At 41.0% G+C, this 24,246-nt stretch overlaps 1 protein-coding gene across 2 annotated transcripts in view; it reads left to right on the plus strand.

The window, feature by feature from the left end:
* The first annotated feature begins 5,619 nt into the window (after window positions 1-5,619).
* Window positions 5,620-24,246, plus strand: part of LOC141096338 (coagulation factor XIII B chain-like) — a 169,930-nt gene continuing 151,303 nt past the window's right edge. For both annotated transcript variants that reach the window (XM_073582874.1, XM_073582875.1), the window contains exon 1: window positions 5,620-5,753. In XM_073582874.1, the coding sequence (XP_073438975.1) occupies window positions 5,672-5,753 (82 nt within the window). In that variant the 5' untranslated portion in view covers window positions 5,620-5,671. The remainder of the gene's footprint in view (window positions 5,754-24,246) is intronic.

Genomic DNA, 24,246 nt, shown 5'->3' on the forward strand with positions numbered 1-24,246 from the left:
ATGGACACACATTAGACCTGGTCTTCACCCGTCTCTGCTATCTTTCTAACTTCACCAACTCCCCTCTCCCTCTGTCTGACCATCATCTACTCACTTTCTCATCCCTGTCCTCCTCACATGGCATCCATGTCCAGCAACATGCACACCCCCGCAGAAACCTTGCACACCTAGACACCCACGCGCTCTCTGACTCTATTCTACCACTGGCATCCATATCCTCACTCCATGACACAGACAGTGCCACTGCTTTCTACAATGCCACTCTCGCATCAGCTATTGACACGGTTGCCCCTCTCGTTCATGGCAGAATGTGACGTATCAACAGACAACCCTGGCACAATATCACCACTAAAAAGCTCCAACAAGTGTCCAGGATTGCAGAACGGCGCTGGAAGAAAACAAATTCGCAAGATGACTTCACCACATTCAAACAGGCAACACTCGATTTCAAATCTGCCCTCACCTCTGCTAAACAGGCCTACTTCACAACCCTTGTATCTTCCCTATCTTACAACCCCAAACAGTTATTCAAAACTTTTAACTCCCTCCTCCGCCCACCACTGCCTCCTCCAACCTCCCTCATCTCTGCCGAGGACTTTGCCACACACTTCAAAAACAAGATTGACCAAACAAGGCAAGTATTCATCACTCAACCACCACAACCCCTTTGTATACCAGACCAATGCCCAAACCCCATAACCTCACTCTCCAACATCACTGAAGGGGAACTTAATCGCCTCTTCTCCAAATCGCACCTCACAACCTGTGCACTTGACCCGATCCCATCCCACCTCCTCCCCAACCTCATCACCACACTTATCCCATCCCTAACCCACCTCTTCAACCTATCACTAATGTCCGGTACCTTCCCTTCTGCTTTCAAGCATGCCACAATCACGCCTATCCTTAAAAAGCCAACCCTCGACCCAACCGCTATGTCCAGCTATCGCCCAATATCGTTGCTCCCATTCGCTTCCAAACTCCTGGAACAGCATGTCCACGCTGAACTTTCCTCCCACCTATCATCTAACTCGCTCTTTGACAATCTACAATCTGGTTTCCACCCCCATCACTCCACTGAAACAGCCCTGACCAAAATTACTAACGACCTACTTACAGCCAAATCAAATGGACAATACTCTATACTCCTGCTTCTAGACCTGTCCGCTGTATATGACACAGTTGACCACTGCCTCCTACTACAGATCCTCTCCTACTTCGGCATGAAAGGCCTTGCCCTATCCTGGATCTCCTCATACCTCTCCAACCGCACATTCAGCGTCTCCCACTCCCACACCACCTCCTCATCCCACCCTCTCTCTGTTGGAGTCCCCCAAGGCTCTGTTTTAGGACCCCTACTCTTCTCAATCTATACACTTGGTCTGGGGCAACTCATAAATTCCCATGGATTCCACTACCACCTTTATGCTGATGACACTCAGATTTACTACTCTGGCCCAGACGTCACCTCTCTGCTGTCCAGAATCCCAGAGTGTCTATCAGCCATATCCTCCTTCTTCTCCTCTCGCTTCCTCAAACTCAATGTAGACAAATCTGAACTCATCATCTTTCCTCCATCTCACAGATCTTCTTTACCCGACCTAGCTATAACAATTAATGACTTCACACTTTCCCCAGTACCAGAAGTCCGCTGCCTCAGAGTAACCTTTGACTCTGCCCTGTCCTTCAAACCGCACATCCAAGCTCTTTCAACCTCCTGTCACCTCCAGCTCAAAAATATTTCCAGAATCCGTCCTTTCCTCAACCCTCAATCTACTAAAATGCTTGTGCATGCCCTCATCATCTCCCGCCTCGACTACTGCAACATCCTTTTCTGTGGTCTCCCTGCTAACACCCTCGCACCTCTCGAGTCCATCCTTAACTCTGCCGCCCGACTTATTCATCTCTCTCCTCGCTACTCCTCCGCTTCTCCCCTCTGCATATCTATTCACTGGCTCCCATTCCCTCAGTGTATCCAGTTCAAATTACTAATTCTGACCTACAAGGCCATCTATAACCTGTCTCCCCCATATGTCTCTAAACTAATCTCCCGATACCTTCCCTCACGTAATCTCCGGTCCTCCCAAGACCTCCTTCTCTCCTCCACACTTATTCGCTCCTCACCCAACCGCCTCCAAGACTTCTCCCGAATGGCCCCTATTCTCTGGAATTCTTTGCCCCAACAATTCCGACTATCAACCACATTTGGATCCTTCAGACGGAACCTGAAAACCCACCTCTTCAAGAAAGCCTATAGCCTGCAATGACCCCGATACCTCCTTCTCTCTCACCACTACCGGTGATATCACCTCAACCAACACCGGAACTGCTGCAACCCACCAACCTACTGTCTCCCTCCCCACCATCCTGTAGCATGTAAGCCCGAAAGGGCAGGGTCCTCTCTCCCCTCTGTATCAGTCTGTCATTGTTAGTTTGTTTACTGTAAGTGATATCTGTAATTTGTATGTAACCCCTTCTCATGTACAGCACCATGGAATCAATGGTGCTATATAAATAAATAATAATAATAAAAATGTTATTTCCTGTTCAAGAGAGAGGGAGGCAACACCTCAGCTTACACACAGCCACGAGCAGAGCCCGCTCTACCATAGGTGTTAGAGGCATTTTATATCTGATTATATCAGCCATCATGTGCAGGGAAAATGGTTAAAAGGGTATCCCATCTCATATTCTGTGCATTTTAGGCAGTACAGAAACAGCAAAGCTTTCTGTGCTATGACATTTTCATTACTTTCTTCTATATTAATTATGGAAACAGAGGAAATCAGCCCAGTACGGTTTCCATAGTTCTGACTACCTGTGGCCACTATAAATTGATTGTGGAAAATTAGATGTCAGCGCAAGAGAAAATCTTCCTCTCTGTATCCATGCATTATTTCTAACAAAGAGGAGAGATGAAGATAACAGCAGCACAATGACCCATAAATTGGAGATAGAGCTAACAGAATCTGCCTCCAGAGCTTATTTTAAATGAAAGTGGGATTTGCCAGTGTGAGGCATGTAGATCAGGAGAGCAGACAGTCAGTCATTACATGTCTCATACTGGTAACAACGCTTTCCTTTTACAATTAACTCTGTAGGCAGATTCTTGGAGATCTGTGTCCGGCCAATAGATCGCAACATCTCACTTATAACCCTGCTGTTCTGTTCATATTGGCTATACACTTGTACTGTAAATATGACCCGACCTATGTATGTCACGTTATGTCTGACCTGTCTGTTAATTTTGACATTTAGATACGCTAAGAGCATTATTTGAATACCAGTTGCATTATTTAACTGTATGTTAGCATAGTTGGTCACAAACAAATTAAAAATTAAAATCAAAACTTCAGTTTGCTTTATTTTCTTTAGAAAAAGATTCTTGATGCCGTATTTTGCCAGCTTACTCAGTATATTTTGCTTGAACGGGTACCTAGAGCACCCCCAGGGCTGTGGGATTACTCGGTACCGGGCCGGTGTCTTAAAGGGGAAATGTCACTATGGCGGTGACCTGGTCCGTGGCCCTGGGTGTCCATGTAAAATAGGTGGAATGAAGCTGAATAAAATTTATAGGTAGATAGTTTGTGACGTCACCTGTGGTATCTGGTCAGAAAGGGGACCAGCACTGCAGTACAGATCCTCTGGGACAGATGGTGTGGTGCAGCAAAGATGTAATAGCTCTCCACAGGCAGAGCTGTTGTCCCAGGGCAGTAGTAGTAGATGTTGAGGTAGATGGTGTAGTGTTAGGCACAGAGATGTAGCAGTGCTGAGTAGGTTGGCAGGAAGAAGGCAATTACACAGCTGAATGCAGTTCCAATGCTTTACTCACATTTCTGGCATAGACAGGTGCCCACTTCAGGGCTGTGTCCTCCAGGTCAGAGGCTCAGCCAACTCCCAGGCAGATGGAATACACCCTTCCAGGATTCCCTTCCAAATGTGCCTTTTCTGAACGTCTCCTTACTAGCGCTAATCTGAAGTACTTGAAGTTGTAGTAGAAGGGCTCTGCTCTAGCCCTGGTCCCCAGTCTCTCTCCTCCTCTCGTTCCATTCTTATCTATCTTCCTTCTGAACAACTGATCTTTCCTTTTCTCTCTTTCTCTGCCAACAGCTCCAGCTCACAAGAGGCTGCTGCAAACACGTCCTCTCTCCATCCCCCTCCGGGGATCTTCTGTCTTCCTCTCCCTCTCTGGGGATTGTGACCTGACTTCCTGTCAGCTTTCCCCTCTTAGTGCAATCTAAGCTCCACCCACCACCCAGCACCCTTCATGAACCAAATCAGCTGCCATAAAGGTTGCTCTGCTGTTCTAAAGATGTTTGTGCTGGATGTAGGTGCTGGAGTCTGGTCAGATGTTACCATCTTACCTGAGGAGTAGGATACTACACCTCAGGAGGAGGTGCAATACCTCTGTGGTGACTGAACCCTCAGGGGCACCTCACACCTACCTTGGAATGACACAAGTTGTTCATCCACAGTGACATTTTCTTCAGTATTGTATAATTTTGAAAGAATCTTTATCCATTTATCCCAAATCTCTCTAATAGTGGCTAGTTATTAGAGAATTATCTGATGTTTGAGGACAATTTTCCTGCCTGGGCAGAAGGCTGCAAGTTCCTTATTACATTTCTGTTTTTGGACTGAATTGCTGGCATCGGGCTAGCTTTCTGGGTATCATCTCACATCAGATTCACCTTCAGAATCAGAATTCTTCTAAGCACTTTCCCCACTACTTATGTAGTCCTCATCTTTGGACACTTTCTCCAGTTAGATACCGTCTTCAGAATCTGAGGCATTGGCAAGCTTTTCCAATTCAGCTGCACTCAATGGACGTCTTCACCACATTGTTATTCAACTTTTGAAATAATGAACACTTTCATGGGGTAAAATCAACATTGTGGAATAAAAATAGCACTAAATATATATATATATATATATATATATATATATATATATATATATATATAAAACCAATTATAATACTAAAATCGTAGCAACAGTAAGAGCTTATATACTACAGCTAAACAGACTTGCACCAACCTGTACTCAAAGCCCATCCATCTGCAGTAACTTGCAAATGTACTGAGAGCATGGACATGCAGGAACTAAAGAAATCAATAAACAATAGTAGATGCAATAAACAATGATATTAGAAATCGTTTATGTGACTTAAAATATGAAGGGAGATCTGTATAAAACACTATAAAACAATCATTTCAAACAAAAAAGTTATAATAAAATTGAAAAAAAAAACACATAATAGCAACACCTATCCATAAACAAACTCACCTAATCACAATTTGCTGATCCTCGTAATAAATAATCTGCATCTTCGCAAACTTTTCCTTTCGGGTCTAGTAGATGGCTTAGGAGGGATGATCCCACTAACAGAAGCTTTAAATTTCCCAGTTAAATTCACTCTAATGTTCCTATTCCAATTTTGTCTGATCCGATCATCATAAGCCCTATCTGCTGTAGCATGGCTGATTTTGAGCCTCCATATTCATTACCTTATTGAATTTTATTATGAAATTGAAAGTGAAGTAATAACAGAAAGTTATTTTTTTTTCACAAACTTTCATACAATATCATAGCAGGAAGTATCAAACAGGAAAAGTAATGTTCACATTTCACAAAACTGTTTTGTCAGCTACACTCTTCTGCTGGAAGCATAATGAAGTCCCTGGGCCTTTTTATTCTCCTTAGCTCTGCCTTCGTAACTAGTCAAGGAATATCTTCTCATGGCAGTAACAAAGGTAAATCTCATTTTATTTATAAAACATATGAAAAGTTATGCTCAAAATTATCTGTTGCTGTTAGTGCATGATTTTATACACACTTGCAGAATTTAAACAATTTACTGTATGACAATTATAGAATATAAATGTATATAAAAAACTTTTTAACAAATTGATGAATGTTATTGGTGTGACTGATTTTCTGAATAATGTTTTTAATGAGCATCTTTTTTATAAAACAAGAGAAAATTGTTTAAATAATCTATGAAAATAAGATGAAAATAACATGGAGTATGGGCTTATTCAGTGATTTTTCTCATACGCAATAAATGGATCTATTTTGATCAAGGTTTTGGATCAGATTTTCATTGGTGTGTCAATTTTTATCAGAGTTTCATCTCTTTTTACTGTACTAAAAAGGTTTTCTCAAGCACATTCTATAAAAAAAATTAAAATCATACAGCACATATGGATGGCATCTTAGTGCTGTCTGATTTTTCATGGACCCGTAGACTTGCAGTGGTGAGCTTGATGCATGACTCGGATCAATGTCTGACCTGTTTCTATGTTTTGGTGTGGACCATTCCGTCCCAATAAACCACTGAAGTGTGAACACCTCCCAAGATAGTTGAGGGTACAAGTTTCATCTGGGAAAATCATGGATAGAACTTGTATGGAAAGAGCTGACATCTCAATAAGCCTTAAGTAGGACTACATTTTGGGAAGGTTCTGATAATAATATGGCTTTACTGGGTGTTTTTTTTTTTTTTAAATTAAGCTAAATGTCCATTTATGACATACCCACATATGCCATACATATATGATAGATACTGTTCCAACCATTGGGACCAACATTTTTATTGAGAATGATGCCCCATAGCTCATAGCAATGAGTAGAGAAGTGAACAAACATTTACGGCTCTCTACATTAATTTGTAGAGAAGGTCAGTATGCCACCTGAACTCTAGTGCCACATTTTGGAAGCAGCAATCCTAAAAGTCAATATTGTCTATTTAATGAATTTTGCCATATGACTTAGGACAGAAGCCAAACCAAAATCTCATAATGCAAATGTAAGGGGTTGGAAGCTTTACCCCTTTAAGCTCCCTATGATAATGTATATTTATATTTCATTGCTATGTAATCTTGTTATTATGTTGTGTATATCAGGCTATTGCATATATGTATCTTCTAGTGTAACGTAGTAATGTAAGTGGGCAACTAGATGGGGCACTGAAGTGTATATAGTACAATGAAGAGTCTAGTGGGCATGTAGATAGTTAACATAGGAGGGGTCACTTAGTTTAAAGGAAGGGAGCTTCCTGGTTAGGTTCAGTGGGGGAGAGGACGCCCATAGAGCTCGGGTGGCCTCTGGCCCGGGCAAGTTAGATACCCCACAATTTTTACACAGAAGTGAATGCCCAGTCATCCAGAACGTGGGGAGCAGCATCACCACAGCCTGAGTGAGAAACAGTGAAGTTACAGCAGAAGTACAAGCAATATAGCTATAGCTACAGAAGTTGATAGAGAAGTTACTAGAGGAGAAACCGCAGAAGAAACTACACGGCAAGACAGACGGGAGGTTTACTCATCATGTGGCAGTTCCTAGCATGGGCAGATGCCCTTAGAGCCCGGGCAAAATAGCCGGAGGAACTCTGAAAGGAAGGCAAAAAAAGGGGAAAAAAATCCAGCTTCCAAAATTCCAATTTATTGTGAATAAAAACAGTCCAACAAATCCAGTAAGATAAAATCACACTTTCTGATTTTATCTTACTGGATTTGTTGGACTGTTTTTATTCACAATAAATTGGAATTTTGGAAGCTGGATTTTTTTCTCCTTTTTTTGCCTACTACTATACGTGATGACCACACGATATCCGTACTTCCTCACAACACATGCCTAACAGGTGAGCTGGTTTTTCACTTTTTTCATAACTCTCAAAGGAAGCCAGGCTGCACAGGGAGAATACTGAGGAAGCATACAGTGCGGTACGACCCGATCTCGAGCCGTGTGACAGAGCAAGTAAGGGAAGGAAGGAAGAAGTGATGTGAATACTGCTGTAAATGCTGTACTGGATCTTGGATGTACTGCAAAGTTCTGAGAGTAAAGTTTTGTATTTTGAATTATACTTCGGCTGTGTCTCTGATTATTCATCCAAGGCCAAAGGTGACTCCACAAAAAGGAGGGTGGACCTCAGCAGCACCAGGAATATGGAGGCAATTACCAGGAATTACAAGAGCAATGTAGTGTGTCTGTGAAAGGAGGCCAGGGCTCCTCGTAGTCCATGACTTCGGCCCTAGCCGACCCTTACACAGACACGGTATTTTAATGTTTTGACCCTCCTCAGTGCAAAGTGTGAGATCTGATTTGGCTGTATGAAAGGCTAAAGCCTGGGATCTAAGCGGTAATGGAAAGAAATTGTAGGCGAAAAAAGCACAAATAGGATCTTATCTGGTAGACTAGAATACATTTTTATCAGATTATACTAACCTGATATATCTGATGTTTGAGCATTAAGTAAATGTGAAAGCTGCAGCAGATCCATGGGTCAGCAGGTGACCATTAGCATTGATGTCAGAAGGATATCTTTGGAGTCATTCCGCACTGCTGATAGTATGAAGACGTCAATCCAGAAGTTGAATTAAAGAATAGTGGTTTATTCAACCCGTTTCAAAGTATTAATTACTTCTTCATCAGAAAAACAACCACATGTACAAATGAGGCACAGGACAGGCTCTTATACAGGTTTTCTTTTGAATCTGGGTGCAAAACCACCACATGACAGACATGTCAGAGTTCAATGGGACACCACATGAATCAACAGTTAATATACGGTAATAAGCACAAAAAGGCAATCCTACATGGATTAACATATTGAGATGCAAATTATCAACTCTAAATAAAATAATCAAAAAATGAGAAAAAGAGGAAAAAGAAAAAAAAAGAACATGGACTTAGCAAAAAAATTGGGGTCTAGAACCGGTGTTGTTTAAATAAATTGCTACTAGAACGGTGGCTTTGTGAATTGTGCTATTCATCAGACAAAGGCATTCATGGCATTGTGACTTGTAGGTCAAAAAGATTAATTTTGTATGGTTTAATTGAAAGTCTATATGTCTAATGTAATTTGTAAAATTGTAAACTTTTTTTAGATTTTATAGAATGGTATGAATTTAAAATATCATTTGGGGGGGAATTTTTAAATGTGCTAGTTCATAAACTAATAGAAGTTTGAGCCAAAAAAGCAGAGGGATGGGGGTTTGGAGGTAAGAGTTAATTCAAAGAATAATTAAACCTAGAGATCTGTTATGAAATATTTTCTAAATTATGATCGAGATACAACAAAGCCAGCACCGCAGTTATGAGCTGCAGTGGTGTTCTGATGTTCGGAGTGCCAGTCAAAAGAAGCCACTGTCACGTCCTTAGACAAGACATAGATATGTAGGAAGAAGTGAATAGGTGGCGCAGTGCAGGAGTTCTTCGGACTGGGAATGATCCACATGGTACGTGACGGTCTCAAACTCTCTAATTCTCTGTATATACTCTGGACGCTGCTGATAGAGGTGAGTTAAGCGATCCAGAACGCCACACAAGATAACAACGCTGTCCATCAGATGTGGGTTCAATTTAACATGAGACTATTAGTGGTCAAGATTATATTTATAGAAGTAAACAGCAGTAGATAGGCACTATAAAATACTTTCTGAATCACTGTGATTAACCCCTTAATGCCTCCCCCTGTTTGGTGCAGGCTCCAGCGATGAGCCTTCACCTTTTCCGGCACATGGCAGCTGATCTGTACAGCTGACATGTGCCTGGAACAGCCGCGGGTGGAATCGTGATTCACCAGCGGTTGTTCACATGTTAAATGCCGCTGTCAATCCCTAACAGCGGCATTTAGCACATCATTATCTCCTCCCATTGGCACCCATGTCACTTGACAGCAGGTCGCTAATGGGTTGGCATGACAACCTGGGGTCAGAAGGAAGACCTCTGTGGTTGTTATTGCTGAATCACTATGAGCGCCGCCTGGTGTTTGGCGCTCATAGCAAGTGAGCATTTCTGCTACATAAAGCAGGGCTGCAGCTCTGATTTATGTAGCAGAGGCGATCTGAGAATTGCAGCTTCAAGTCTCCCATGGAGATTATTGAAGCAAGTAAAAAAAAAAATGTTTTTAAAAAAAGAAAAAAAACTAAAAGCTAAAAGTTCAAATCACCCCCATTTCGCCCCATTCAAAACAAAACAGTTAAAAAAATAAAATATACACATATTTGGCATCGCCATGTTCAGAATTGCCCAATCTATCAATATATAAAAAGAATTAATCCAATCTGTAAATGGCGTAGTGAGAAAAAATCAAAACTCCAGAATTACGTTTTTTCGGTCGCTGCAACATTGCAATAAAATGCAATAACGGGCGATCAAAAGAACATATCTGCACCAAAATGGTATCAATAAAAACGTCAGATTGGCACGCAAAAAATAAGTCCCCACCCAACCCCAGATCCCAAATAATGGAGACTCTACGGATCTTGGAAAATGGCTTTTAAAATTTTATAAAACTATGCGTGTGTATGTATATGTGTGTATGTATGTATATATATATATATATATATATATATAAATATATTGTGGTGTGACGGTGGTCGCGTGGTTAATGGGAGGTATATGTCACATGGATGGATGCTCCCTGCGATGCAACCCTGAGTATTTTGTCTTTAGTGTACATGAGCACTAAAGATGTAATTTAATGCACTGGGTCCGGGTTGTGGGTAGCTATGAGAGATGGGAGGGTCTGGCTACCCATATTGCCTCACCTTTGGGTGAGGGTGCAGACTGTACTCCGTTTTGCCTGAAGATATGTGTATGTTTAGGACCTGTGGTGAGGTCCTGACCATGTGACCAGCTCATGTGATCCATACCTCACCTATGGGTGTGGTTACAGGGCTATGTAATTGAGGTGTTTAGCACATGTGAGTGAGTGTGAGGGAGTCTGCCAGAGTGTGGACAGACTTCCAAGTGTCCAGGTGGGACACTACAGAAGTGGTCTGTGTTCTAAGGAGGGAGAAGCCTTCCTGTGTCTGCGGCTGCAGATAGAGCTCTGCTCTGGATATTGCCCTGGCCTGTGTGCACAGGACCTGAGGGAACCAAGCCCAGCTAAGGACTGTTTTTGTGTTCCTGTAAGACTGTTTGCCTTTTGTTCATGCTTCAATGGTTTATGGAGAAAATAAACCGAATGGACTCATTTTAACCCTGCGTGTGCCAGTGTTGACCTGCAAAGTGAGTAACCCCCGTCCACAGACAGTGTGAAACGTTACAATATATATATATATATATATATTCAAACAATGTGAAAAACATATAGCCAGCTCACCATAAAGGAATTCCTCTTGATGCAGTAATCGGTGTTCACCCTGTGCTTTACACCAATCCAGGCAGGGAGTAAGCCCGAACAAATAGAAATATGAGGAGATTGGGATCCAGCAAAAGGATGAAAGTTCACCAGATTTGTAAAAACTTCTTCTTTATTAATCCATTATGTCATAAAAAGTAAGAGGAACTCCAATCAATTAGTAGCATTCCAACAAGGGACTACATGTTTCAGCACTATGTGCCTTCCTCACGGTCCTATTTGAGCTGAGCTCCAACACTAGCAATATATCCTCCTTTGTGGAACATATTCAAATGACCCTTAATTAAAAACAGTGGAACAAACCAATTAAAAACATCTGAGTAGATGGTTGAAACTCAGTTCAAAAATGTTGCCAGAAAAATAACTATATTGAACATGTTTTATACATAGACAAATAATATAAACATTTAGTAATGAATCAACAATAATATGGAATAACTGCCACAAAAAGCAACAATATATAAACATATATGAAAAGATGCATTATATAGTAGGCATGATCTAAACATCAGAAACAATCACAAAAATAACTCTCAGAAGGTATAATATCATAGAGTAGGTTTAAGATAAAGATATAATCTTTTGTAAATTCATACATGAACTCTATCCCTTTACTTTTCCTCTCCCTTTCCTCTTTTACTCCTTCTAAAAAAAAATTAAAAAAATTAAAAAAAATAAAAAAACAAAAAAAAAAACAAAAAAAATTAAAAAAAAAAAAAAATATTTATTTTTCTTCTACTCTTACCTAATATTGTGTAATGAGATCCATTCTACTGTTCAGTCCATCTGGAACTCTAGTCTCTGATAAAAAGATCCACCTACTTTCTCTAGATAGGATTTTGCTTTTAAAGTCACCACCCATATGTGGTTTTGTAACCACCTCTATTCCCCTAAAGGAAAAACTTTTTAAATCTCCTTTATGCACATTAGCAAACTGTTTAGAAACCGCAGAGGCTCCTGCAATAGGCAAATTAACCGAATCCGACAAATGTTTTCGCATACGCTGTTTCAATGAATTAGTGGTGCAACCCACATATTGAAGTCCGCAAATATTGCAGTCAATAAGATATATTACATTTTCTGTATTACAATTAATAAAGGAAAAAATGTCAAAGTTTTTTCCATTTTTAATAGAAGAAAATGTTTTTGTTTTAACAATATATTTGCAACACTTACAGATTTTTGCACCACAACCATAACAGCCTACAATTTTCATCCAATTTTGTTTCATTTTTTTGTCTGGATCAGTAAATAAACTTGCCGTCAACATAGAACCTATAGTAGGAGCTCTCCTCGCAACAAATTTAATTGAGTGTTTTTTAATATTTCTTTCAATTCACCACCTTGTTCTAAAATGGGCAAATGTTTTTTAATAATGGAGACTATTTCTTGATACTGTGGACTAAATTTGGTACTAAAAACTATACCCAAGTCATTGTTTTTTTCTTCAATATTTTTATATTCCAACAATTCCTGTCTATTTAAATTGTCTACTATGCTTCTCGCTCTTTTTAGAGACCAGTTTGGGTAACCCCTAGATTTTAATCTTTTTACCAGAAGTTCAGATTCTTTCATATAAGTATCTTTTTCTGTACTATTTCTTTTCGTTCGAATCAGTTCACCAGTAGGTATATTCCTAATTACATGATTAGCGTGACATGAGTTTGCCATCATTATACTGTTCACAGCTGTAGATTTACGATAGGGTTCCACCAACACTTTTTTTCGATTCAAATCTAATTTCAAGGTCAAATCCAAAAAATTGATTGACAACTCATTCATGTGGCATGTGAATTTGAGATTAAAACTATTATTGTTTAAATATGAAAAGAAGGAGGATACTAAATCCTTCTTCCCCCTCCACACAAAAACCAAATCATCAATGAAACGTCCCATCCAAAAAATGTTATAACCAAATGGATTATTAGGATGAAAAATATACCTCTCCTCCCATACTGACATAGTTAAATTTGCTAAAGATGGTGAAAATTTGGCCCCCATGCTCACTCCCTGTATCTGTAAATAATATTTCTCATCAAAAACAAAATAGTTATGAGTGAGCAAAAAGTGTGTTGCAAGCAACAAAAAATGTTGAATTTCAAATGTATACTCACTATATTTAGATAGGTAATATTTGAGGCTCTCCAATGCAACAGAATGTGGAATGGATGGATATGATCCAATGACATCACATGAGAGCCACAGAAAATCATTCTCTCACTCAATTTTTTCTACCATATTAATAGCTGCTTTGCTATCTCTCAAATGACTAGGATTCAAAGCCACAAGGGGTTGTAAATAATGATCCACCCACTCTCCAAGGCACTCACTAAAAGATCCTATCCCCGAAACAATAGGTCTTAGTGGGGGAGGAAAAATTTCCTTATGCACCTTGGGGAGTGAGTGGTAAATAGGTGTAATAGGATGGTCACAATATAAAGCTTCACTCAATTTCTCTGAAATAGCTCCTGTACATACACCTTCCTGCAAAATTTTTTCATTTCCTTATTGAAAGCGAGAGTGGGATTTTCATTTAATTCCCTATACACACTGGAGTTACCCAATGCGATTAAATTAAGTTTTTTATATAGACCGACATCCAGAATAGTAATTGATCCACCCTTATCCGACTGAACAATTTTTAGATCTTTATTCTTACTCAATTCCTGAAGAGCTTTATGCTCATAAAATGTCAAATTGTGATGGGTCAATTCAACTCTGTTATTTAATTCCACCAAATCCCTTTCCACCGCTTCTTGAAAAACATCTAGCATCAGAGGTCTAGATTTAAGTGGGTAAAATTTTGTATTTTTTACATGAAAAGAATTATTTAAATTAATCTGGTATTCTTTGGAGCTTTCAGATTCCAATTGTCTCAAATTATACAAACCCACCTGTTCTTCAAATGTAAGTAACCTTTCAACATCCCTATTTACTATAGGACAAGGATTATCAGTACAAATGTTATCCTCAAAATGACATTTTAGGGTTAAACAACGTGCTAGACCATTAACATCTAACACAGTGTCATATACGTTAAATTTACATGCCGGGGAAAAACTAAGTCCTTTTGATAAAAGTGAAAGTTGCGGTGCTGAAAGAATATAACTGGAAAGATTATAGACTGGTACAGTTACTTTTTCCGTTTCCGGAGTTTGTCCTGGTAAGCCTATTCTCTTATGGCGTCTTCCTCCTCTCCTTCTAATCTGTTTTTTGGTTTAGCTCCCTCTTTGTTATAATTTCTTTGGTAAGATTTTTTTCTTTTTTCCGTACCATTATTGGATGCACAAGCCACTGATGAATCTGAATAATCATCCGAAGTATCACCAAAAGTAGTGTCCATATTTTCTTGAATTTTTTGAAAAGTCACTTTATGTTTGCTGAACCAGGGTTTCCGTTTTTTTTAATATTGATGATGGATTCTTACTCCAATTATATACACATTTATTGTTGTAATCCTCCAAATCACTGTGTTAGATGTTAATGGTCTAGCACGTTGTTTAACCCTAAAATGTCATTTTGAGGATAACATTTGTACTGATAATCCTTGTCCTATAGTAAAGAGGGATGTTGAAAGGTTACTTACATTTGAAGAACAGGTGGGTTTGTATAATTTGAGACAATTGGAATCTGAAAGCTCCAAAGAATACCAGATTAATTTAAATAATTCTTTTCACGTAAAAAATACAAAATTTTACCCACTTAAATCTAGACCTCTGATGCTAGATGTTTTTCAAGAAGCGGTGGAAAGGGATTTGGTGGAATTAAATAACAGAGTTGAATTGACCCATCACAATTTGACATTTTATGAGCATAAAGCTCTTCAGGAATTGAGTAAGAATAAAGATCTAAAAATTGTTCAGTCGGATAAGGGTGGATCAATTACTATTCTGGATGTCGGTCTATATAAAAAACTTAATTTAATCGCATTGGGTAACTCCAGTGTGTATAGGGAATTAAATGAAAATCCCACTCTCGCTTTCAATAAGGAAATGAAAAAAATTTTGCAGGAAGGTGTATGTACAGGAGCTATTTCAGAGAAATTGAGTGAAGCTTTATATTGTGACCATCCTATTACACCTATTTACCACTCACTCCCCAAGGTGCATAAGGAAATTTTTCCTCCCCCACTAAGACCTATTGTTTCGGGGATAGGATCTTTTAGTGAGCGCCTTGGAGAGTGGGTGGATCATTATTTACAACCCCTTGTGGCTTTGACTCCTAGTCATTTGAGAGATAGCAAAGCAGCTATTAATATGGTAGAAAAAATTGAGTGAGAGAATGATTTTCTGTGGCTCTCATGTGATGTCATTGGATTATATCCATCCATTCCACATTCTGTTGCATTGGAGAGCCTCAAATATTATCTATCTAAATATAGTGAGTATACATTTGAAATTCAACATTTTTTGTTGCTTGCAACACACTTTTTGCTCACTCATAACTATTTTGTTTTTGATGAGAAATATTATTAACAGATACAGGGAGTGAGCATGGGGGCCAAATTTTCACCATCTTTAGCAAATTTAACTATGTCAGTATGGGAGGAGAGGTATATTTTTCATCCTAATAATCCATTTGGTTATAACATTTTTTAGATGGGACGTTTCATTCATGATTTGGTTTTTGTGTGGAGGGGGAAGAAGGATTTAGTATCCTCCTTCTTTTCATATTTAAACAATAATAGTTTTAATCTCAAATTCACATGCCACATGAATGAGTTGTCAATCAATTTTTTGGATTTGACCTTGAAATTAGATTCGAATCGAAAAAAGTGTTGGTAGAACCCTATCGTAAATCTACAGCTGTGAACAGTATATTGATGGCAAACTCATGTCACGCTAATCATGTAATTAGGAATATACCTACTGGTGAACTGATTCGAACGAAAAGAAATAGTACAGAAAAAGATACTTATATAAAAGAATCTGAACTTCTGGTAAAAAGATTAAAATCTAGGGGTTACCCAAACTGGTCTCTAAAAAGAGCGAGAAGCATAGCAGACAATTTAAATAGACAGGAATTGTTGGAATATAAAAATATTAAAGAAAAAAACAATGACTTGGGTATAGTTTTTAGTACCAAATTTAGTCCACAGTATCAAGAAATAGTCTCCATTATTAAAAAACATTTGCCCATTTTAGAACAAGGTGGTGAATTGAAAGAAATATTGAAAAAACCTTCAATTACATTTGTTACGAGGAGAGCTCCTATTATAGGTTCTATGTTGACGGCAAGTTTATTTACTGATCCAGACAAAAAATTGAAACAAAATTGGATGAAAATTGTAGGCTGTTATGGTTGTGGTGCAAAAATCTGTAAGTGTTGCAAATATATTGTTAAAACAAAAACATTTTCTTCTATTAAAAATGGAAAAAACTTTGACATTTTTTCCTTTATTAATTGTAATACAGAAAATGTAATATATCTTATTGACAGCAATATTTGCGGACTTCAATATGTGGGTTGCACCACTAATTCATTGAAACAGCGTATGCGAAAACATTTGTCGGATTCGGTTAATTTGCCTATTGCAGGAGCCTCTGCGGTTTCTAAACAGTTTGCTAATGTGCATAAAGGAGATTTAAAAAGTTTTTCAATTAGGGAAATAGAGGTGGTTACAAAACCACATAGGGGTGGTGACTTTAAAAGCAAAATCCTATCTAGAGAAAGTAGGTGGATCTTTTTATTAGAGACTAGAGTTCCAGACGGACTGAACAGTAGAATGGATCTCATTACACAATATTAGGTAAGAGTAGAAGAAAAATAAATATTTTTTATTTTTTTTTTTTTTTTTTTTTTGAGGAGTAAAAGAGGAAAGGGAGAGGAAAAGTAAAGGGATAGAGTTCATGTATGAATTTACAAAAGATTATATCTTTATCTTAAACCTACTCTATGATATTATACCTTCTGAAAGTTATTTTTGTGATTGTTTCTGATGTTTAGATCATGCCTACTATATAATGCATCTTTTCATATATGTTTATATATTGTTGCTTTTTGTGGCAGTTATTCCATATTATTGTTGATTCATTACTAAATGTTTATATTATTTGTCTATGTATAAAACATGTTCAATATAGTTATTTTTCTGGCAACATTTTTGAACTGAGTTTCAACCATCTACTCAGATGTTTTTAATTGGTTTGTTCCACTGTTTTTAATTAAGGGTCATTTGAATATGTTCCACAAAGGAGGATATATTGCTAGTGTTGGAGCTCAGCTCAAATAGGACCGTGAGGAAGGCACATAGTGCTGAAACATGTAGTCCCTTGTTGGAATGCTACTAATTGATTGGAGTTCCTCTTACTTTTTATGACATAATGGATTAATAAAGAAGAAGTTTTTACAAATCTGGTGAACTTTCATCCTTTTGCTGGATCCCAATCTCCTCATATTTCTATTTGTTCGGGCTTACTCCCTGCCTGGATCCGTGCAAAGCACAGGGTGAACACCGATTACTGCATCAAGAGGAATTCCTTTATGGTGAGCTGGCTATATGTTTTTCACATTGTTTGAATATATATATATATATATATATATATATATATATATATATATATATATATATATATATATATATATATTGTAACGTTCCACACTGTCTGTGGACGGGGGTTACTCACTTTGCAGGTCAACATATTATTGATTCATTACTAAATGTTTATATTATTTGTCTATGTATAAAACATGTTCAATATACTGTAGGTATTTTTCTGGCAACATTTTTGAACTGAGTTTCAACCATCTACTCAGATGTTTTTAATTGGTTTGTTCCACTGTTTTTAATTAAGGGTCATTTGAATATGTTCCACAAAGGAGGATATATTGCTAGTGTTGGAGCTCAGTTCAAATAGGACCGTGAGGAAGGCACATAGTGCTGAAACATGTAGTCCCTTGTTGGAATGCTACTAATTGATTGGAGTTCCTCTTACTTTCTATGACATAATGGATTAATAAAGAAGAAGTTTTTACAAATCTGGTGAACTTTCATCCTTTTGCTGGATCCCAATCTCCTCATATTTCTATATATATATATATATATATATATATATATATATGCGCAGTGGGTTCAGAAGGTATTCAGAATCCTTTAAATTTTTCACTCTTTGTTTCATTGCAGCCATTTGATAATTTCAAAAAAGTTCATTTTTTTCTCATTAATGTACACTCTGCACCACATCATGACTGAAAAAAAACATAAGATATAAAAACATAAGATAAAACATATTCTACAACAATGTAGAAATTTTTGCAAATTTATTAAAAAAGAAAAACTGAAATATCACATGGTCATAAGTAGAGTTGAGCAATACCAGCCGATACTTGAAAATATCGGATCGGAATGGATCGGCCGATCTTAAAAAAAAGTATCGGTATCGCCGATTCCGATACCGGGAACCAATGCAAGTCAATGGGGCCAAAATATCGGAATTAAAAAAAACCCTTTCTTTCCTTGTAGGTTAATTCTACAAGAAGAAAAACAACTAAGAATAATGTAGAATGTATTGTGGGAGGTGGAGGAGACATTAAAGCCATAGAGGTTTAGCCCAATCAAATGGAATAGCAGGAATTAAACTTTTTTTTTAAAGATGTTAGGAGTTACAAAGATATTGACTATGTTAGCCTCATTTATATTTTGCCAGACATGTATGTCTTCTTCTTCTTTCTTCTTTCTTCTTCTTTCTTATTCTTCTTCCTTTTTTTACCTTCTTCTTCTTCTTCTTATTCCTTTTTTTACATTCTTCTTCTTCTTCTTCCTTTTTTTACATTCTTCTACTTCCTTTTTTTACATTCTTCTTCTTCTTCCTTTTTTTACATTCTTCTTCTTATTCCTTTTTTTACAATCTTCTTCTTCTTCCTTTTTTAAATTCTTCTACTTCCTTTTTTTACATTCTTCTTCTTCTTCTTCCTTTTCTTACATTCTTCATATTCTTCTTATTCAACAATTATTATTCTACATATTCAACTTCTTCATCTTCTTCCTATTCTTCTTCATCATATTCTTGTTTGTGTCAGGCATTCCTGTAGTTGTTATCTAGAAAAGTTAGAAGTTTACACATTCCATTCTGCCTGTCACAAAAGATTTACAACAGGATTTGTCCGCGTTCAGTTTGGCCTGCAGCAGCAGGCCTTTTCCAGGGGCACCACGAGGAGGAACGGACTCACCCCCATACACTGCTTAGTCTTCTTCTGCTTATAAATAAGATAATATCATTTGCTCAGAGTATTAGTCTTATGCTTAATGTTCTTCTGCTTTGTTTTTTTTATGCTTCTTTGTCTTCTCTCTCTTGTTGTTCTGCATCTTGGTGGTTGTCTTCCTGTTCTTTGTCCTCTTGAACCAGCTGACGGTACTGGCACCCGGAGGGGCAGCAGAAGGAACAAGAGCCAATGGCACTACCGAGGACCAGCTGACGGTGCTGGAACCCGGTTACTAAGCAGGAGGTACCTGTGCTACAAAGCACTACCAAGGACCAGCAGACGTTGCCGGAACTCGGATACCGAGATGGAGGCACCTAGGCCAAAGGCTCTGACGAGAACCAGCTGACGGTGCTGGAACCCGGAGGGGTAGCATAAGCTGCAAGAGCAAATGGAAATAGCGAGGACCAGCTGACAGTGCTGGCACCCAGAGGGGCAGCAGAAGGAATAAGAGCCAATGGCACAACCGAGGACCAGCTGACGGTGCTGGAACCCGGTTACTAAGCAGGAGGTACCTGTGCTACAAAGCACTACCAAGGACCAGCAGACGTTGCCGGAACTCGGATACCGAGATGGAGGCACCTAGGCCAAAGGCTCTGACGAGAACCAGCTGACGGTGCTGGAACCCGGAGGGGTATCAGAAGTTACCCCTGAAAAGCAAAGTTGGCATGCCGCAAGCTGGCCGCAGTTACCGAATCACACAGTCCTACAGGGGGTGCTTGTCCTACTGGCACTATGGAACAAGCCTTTCTTACCAGAACCCGCAGTCCACATAGGAAGCACCTAAACTGCTGGCACCCTAGCCTCGGCTAACCCAACCGCAACACGACATGGCAACTTGGGGTGGCAAACTGACATTGACACTTCCCGGAAACAGCAGGCAGGGCTGGAACCAAGCTGGGCAGGAGGGAGTACCCGTGCCAAAGTCAGTTATGAGCAGCAACTGGCGATGTTGGAGCCCAGGACAAGCACTTAGCAGGCTGAGGCCTGATGTGCTGTCAATTGGGAGGCAGCAGGACAGATTGCCATCAAAACAGCAGGGGAACAGCTGACGTTACTGAACCCCACAAACACAGGAGCTAGTGTTTTACTCTGTGAAGACGGCACTTCCGAGCAACAACTGGCTGTGTTGAAGCCCAGGGACAAGCACGGAGCAGGCTGAGGCTGCATTGAAGAAATTTTAAGATCGGTTGTAGACTACTAATTTGAACCAAGCTCCACTTAGGCCTGTGGCTTCACTGATTTTCGTATTTCCCCTGTCCTCCAACCCCGCCAGTTACAGCTCCGAAGTGGCGTCTGCACAATCCACACTTGTTCCTGTGTTACAGGTGTTCAGTCCGGTCAGTTAATCCCCTGATGTGTGTCCGGCAATGTCGCCTGCTCTGTCCACATTCCCATAATGGGAATGTGTACAGAGCAGGCGACATTGCCGGACACACATCAGGGGATTAACTGACCGGACTGAACACCTGTAACACAGGAACAAGTGTGGATTGTGCAGACGCCACTTCGGAGCTGTAACTGGAAGGGTTGGAGGACAGGGGAAATACGAGAGACAGTGGAGCCACAGGCCTAATTGGAGCACGGTTAAAAATCAGTAGTGGTACGACTGTGTAGGCAGCAGGAGACTTTGCCATATACACAGCAGGGGATCAGCTGACGTTACTGAACCCCACTGAGACACGAGAGCAAGTGTCTCTTTCCGTGTGGACGGCACTTCCGAACTACAACTGGCTGTGTTGAAGCCCAGGAAATAGGAGGGTGTAGGCAGAGGCCTACTGTATTTTGAATGAGGTGACAGCAGGAGAGACTGCCATCCACAAAGCAGGGGATCAGCTGACGTTACTGAACCCCACTGAGACACGGGAGCAAGTATCTCTTTCCGTGTGGACGGCACTTCTGAACTACAACTGGCTGTGTTGAAGCCCAGGAAATAGGAGGGTGTAGGCAGAGGCCTACTGTATTTTGAATGAGGTGACAGCAGGAGAGACTGCCATCCACACAGCAGGGGATCAGCTGACGTTACTGAACCCCACAGAGACACGGGAGCAAGTATCTCTTTCCGTGTGGACGGCACTTCCGAACTACAACTGGCTGTGTTGAAGCCCAGGAAATAGGAGGGTGTAGGCAGAGGCCTACTGTATTTTGAATGAGGTGACAGCAGGAGAGACTGCCATCCACACAGCAGGGGATCAGCTGACGTTACTGAACCCCACTGAGACACGGGAGCAAGTATCTCTTTCCGTGTGGACGGCACTTCCGAACTACAACTGGCTGTGTTGAAGCCCAGGAAATAGGAGGGTGTAGGCAGAGGCCTACTGTATTTTGAATGAGGTGACAGCAGGAGAGACTGCCATCCACACAGCAGGGGATCAGCTGACGTTACTGAACCCCACAGAGACACGGGAGCAAGTATCTCTTTCCGTGTGGACGGCACTTCCGAACTACAACTGGCTGTGTTGAAGCCCAGGAAATAGGAGGGTGTAGGCAGAGGCCTACTGTATTTTGAATGAGGTGACAGCAGGAGAGACTGCCATCCACACAGCAGGGGATCAGCTGACGTTACTGAACCCCATTGAGACACGGGAGCAAGTATCTCTTTCCGTGTGGACGGCACTTCCGAACTACAACTGGCTGTGTTGAAGCCCAGGAAATAGGAGGGTGTAGGCAGAGGCCTACTGTATTTTGAATGAGGTGACAGCAGGAGAGACTGCCATCCACACAGCAGGGGATCAGCTGACATTACTGAACCCCACTGAGACACGGGAGCAAGTATCTCTTTCCGTGTGGACGGCACTTCCGAACTACAACTGGCTGTGTTGAAGCCCAGGAAATAGGAGGGTGTAGGCAGAGGCCTACTGTATTTTGAATGAGGTTACAGCAGGAGAGACTGCCATCCACACAGCAGGGGATCAGCTGACGTTACTGAACCCCACTGAGACACGGGAGCAAGTATCTCTTTCCGTGTGGATGGCACTTCCGAACTACAACTGGCTGTGTTGAAGCCCAGGAAATAGGAGGGTGTAGGCAGAGGCCTACTGTATTTTGAATGAGGTGACAGCAGGAGAGACTGCCATCCACACAGCAGGGGATCAGCTGACGTTACTGAACCCCACAGAGACACGGGAGCAAGTATCTCTTTCCGTGTGGACGGCACTTCCCAACTACAACTGGCTGTGTTGAAGCCCAGGAAATAGGAGGGTGTAGGCAGAGGCCTACTGTATTTTGAATAAGGTGACAGCAGGAGAGACTGCCATCCACACAGCAGGGGATCAGCTGACGTTACTGAACCCCACTGAGACACGGGAGCAAGTATCTCTTTCCATGTGGACGGCACTTCCGAACTACAACTGGCTGTGTTGAAGCCCAGGAAATAGGAGGGTGTAGGCAGAGGTCTACTGTATTTTGAATGAGGTGACAGCAGGAGAGACTGCCATCCACACAGCAGGGGATCAGCTGACGTTACTGAACCCCACTGAGACACGGGAGCAAGTATCTCTTTCCGTGTGGACGGCACTTACGAACTACAACTGGCTGTGTTGAAGCCAGGAAATAGGAGGGTGTAGGCAGAGGCCTACTGTATTTTGAATGAGGTGACAGCAGGAGAGACTGCCATCCACACAGCAGGGGATCAGCTGACGTTACTGAACCCCACTGAGACACGGGAGCAAGTATCTCTTTCCGTGTGGACGGCACTTCCGAACTACAACTGGCTGTGTTGAAGCCCAGGAAATAGGAGGGTGTAGGCAGAGGCCTACTGTATTTTGAATGAGGTGACAGCAGGAGAGACTGCCATCCACAAAGCAGGGGATCAGCTGACGTTACTGAACCCCACTGAGACACGGGAGCAAGTATCTCTTTCCGTGTGGACGGCACTTCCGAGCTACAACTGGATGTGTTGAAGCCCAGGAAATAGGAGGGTGTAGGCAGAGGCCTACTGTATTTTGAATGAGGTGACAGCAGGAGAGACTGCCATCCACACAGCAGGGGATCAGCTGACATTACTGAACCCCACTGAGACACGGGAGCAAGTATCTCTTTCCGTGTGGACGGCACTTCCGAACTACAACTGGCTGTGTTGAAGCCCAGGAAATAGGAGGGTGTAGGCAGAGGCCTACTGTATTTTGAATGAGGTGACAGCAGGAGAGACTGCCATCCACACAGCAGGGGATCAGCTGACGTTACTGAACCCCACAGAGACACGGGAGCAAGTATCTCTTTCCGTGTGGACGGCACTTCCGAACTACAACTGGCTGTGTTGAAGCCCAGGAAATAGGAGGGTGTAGGCAGAGGCCTACTGTATTTTGAATGAGGTGACAGCAGGAGAGACTGCCATCCACACAGCAGGGGATCAGCTGACGTTACTGAACCCCACTGAGACACGGGAGCAAGTATCTCTTTCCGTGTGGACGGCACTTCCGAACTACAACTGGCTGTGTTGAAGCCCAGGAAATAGGAGGGTGTAGGCAGAGGCCTACTGTATTTTGAATGAGGTGACAGCAGGAGAGACTGCCATCCACACAGCAGGGGATCAGCTGACGTTACTGAACCCCACTGAGACACGGGAGCAAGTATCTCTTTCCGTGTGGACGGCACTTCCGAACTACAACTGGCTGTGTTGAAGCCCAGGAAATAGGAGGGTGTAGGCAGAGGCCTACTGTATTTTGAATGAGGTGACAGCAGGAGAGACTGCCATCCACAAAGCAGGGGATCAGCTGACGTTACTGAACCCCACAGAGACACGGGAGCAAGTATCTCTTTCCGTGTGGACGGCACTTCCGAACTACAACTGGCTGTGTTGAAGCCCAGGAAATAGGAGGGTGTAGGCAGAGGCCTACTGTCTTTGGAATGCGGAGACAGCAGGAGAGACTGCCATCTCCACAGCAGGGGATCAGCTG

The sequence above is a fragment of the Dendrobates tinctorius genome, unplaced genomic scaffold (genome assembly GCF_039654945.1).
Source record: "Dendrobates tinctorius isolate UK_male_01 unplaced genomic scaffold, ASM3965494v1 ptg000074l, whole genome shotgun sequence".
NCBI classification, from domain to species: Eukaryota; Metazoa; Chordata; class Amphibia; order Anura; family Dendrobatidae; genus Dendrobates; species Dendrobates tinctorius.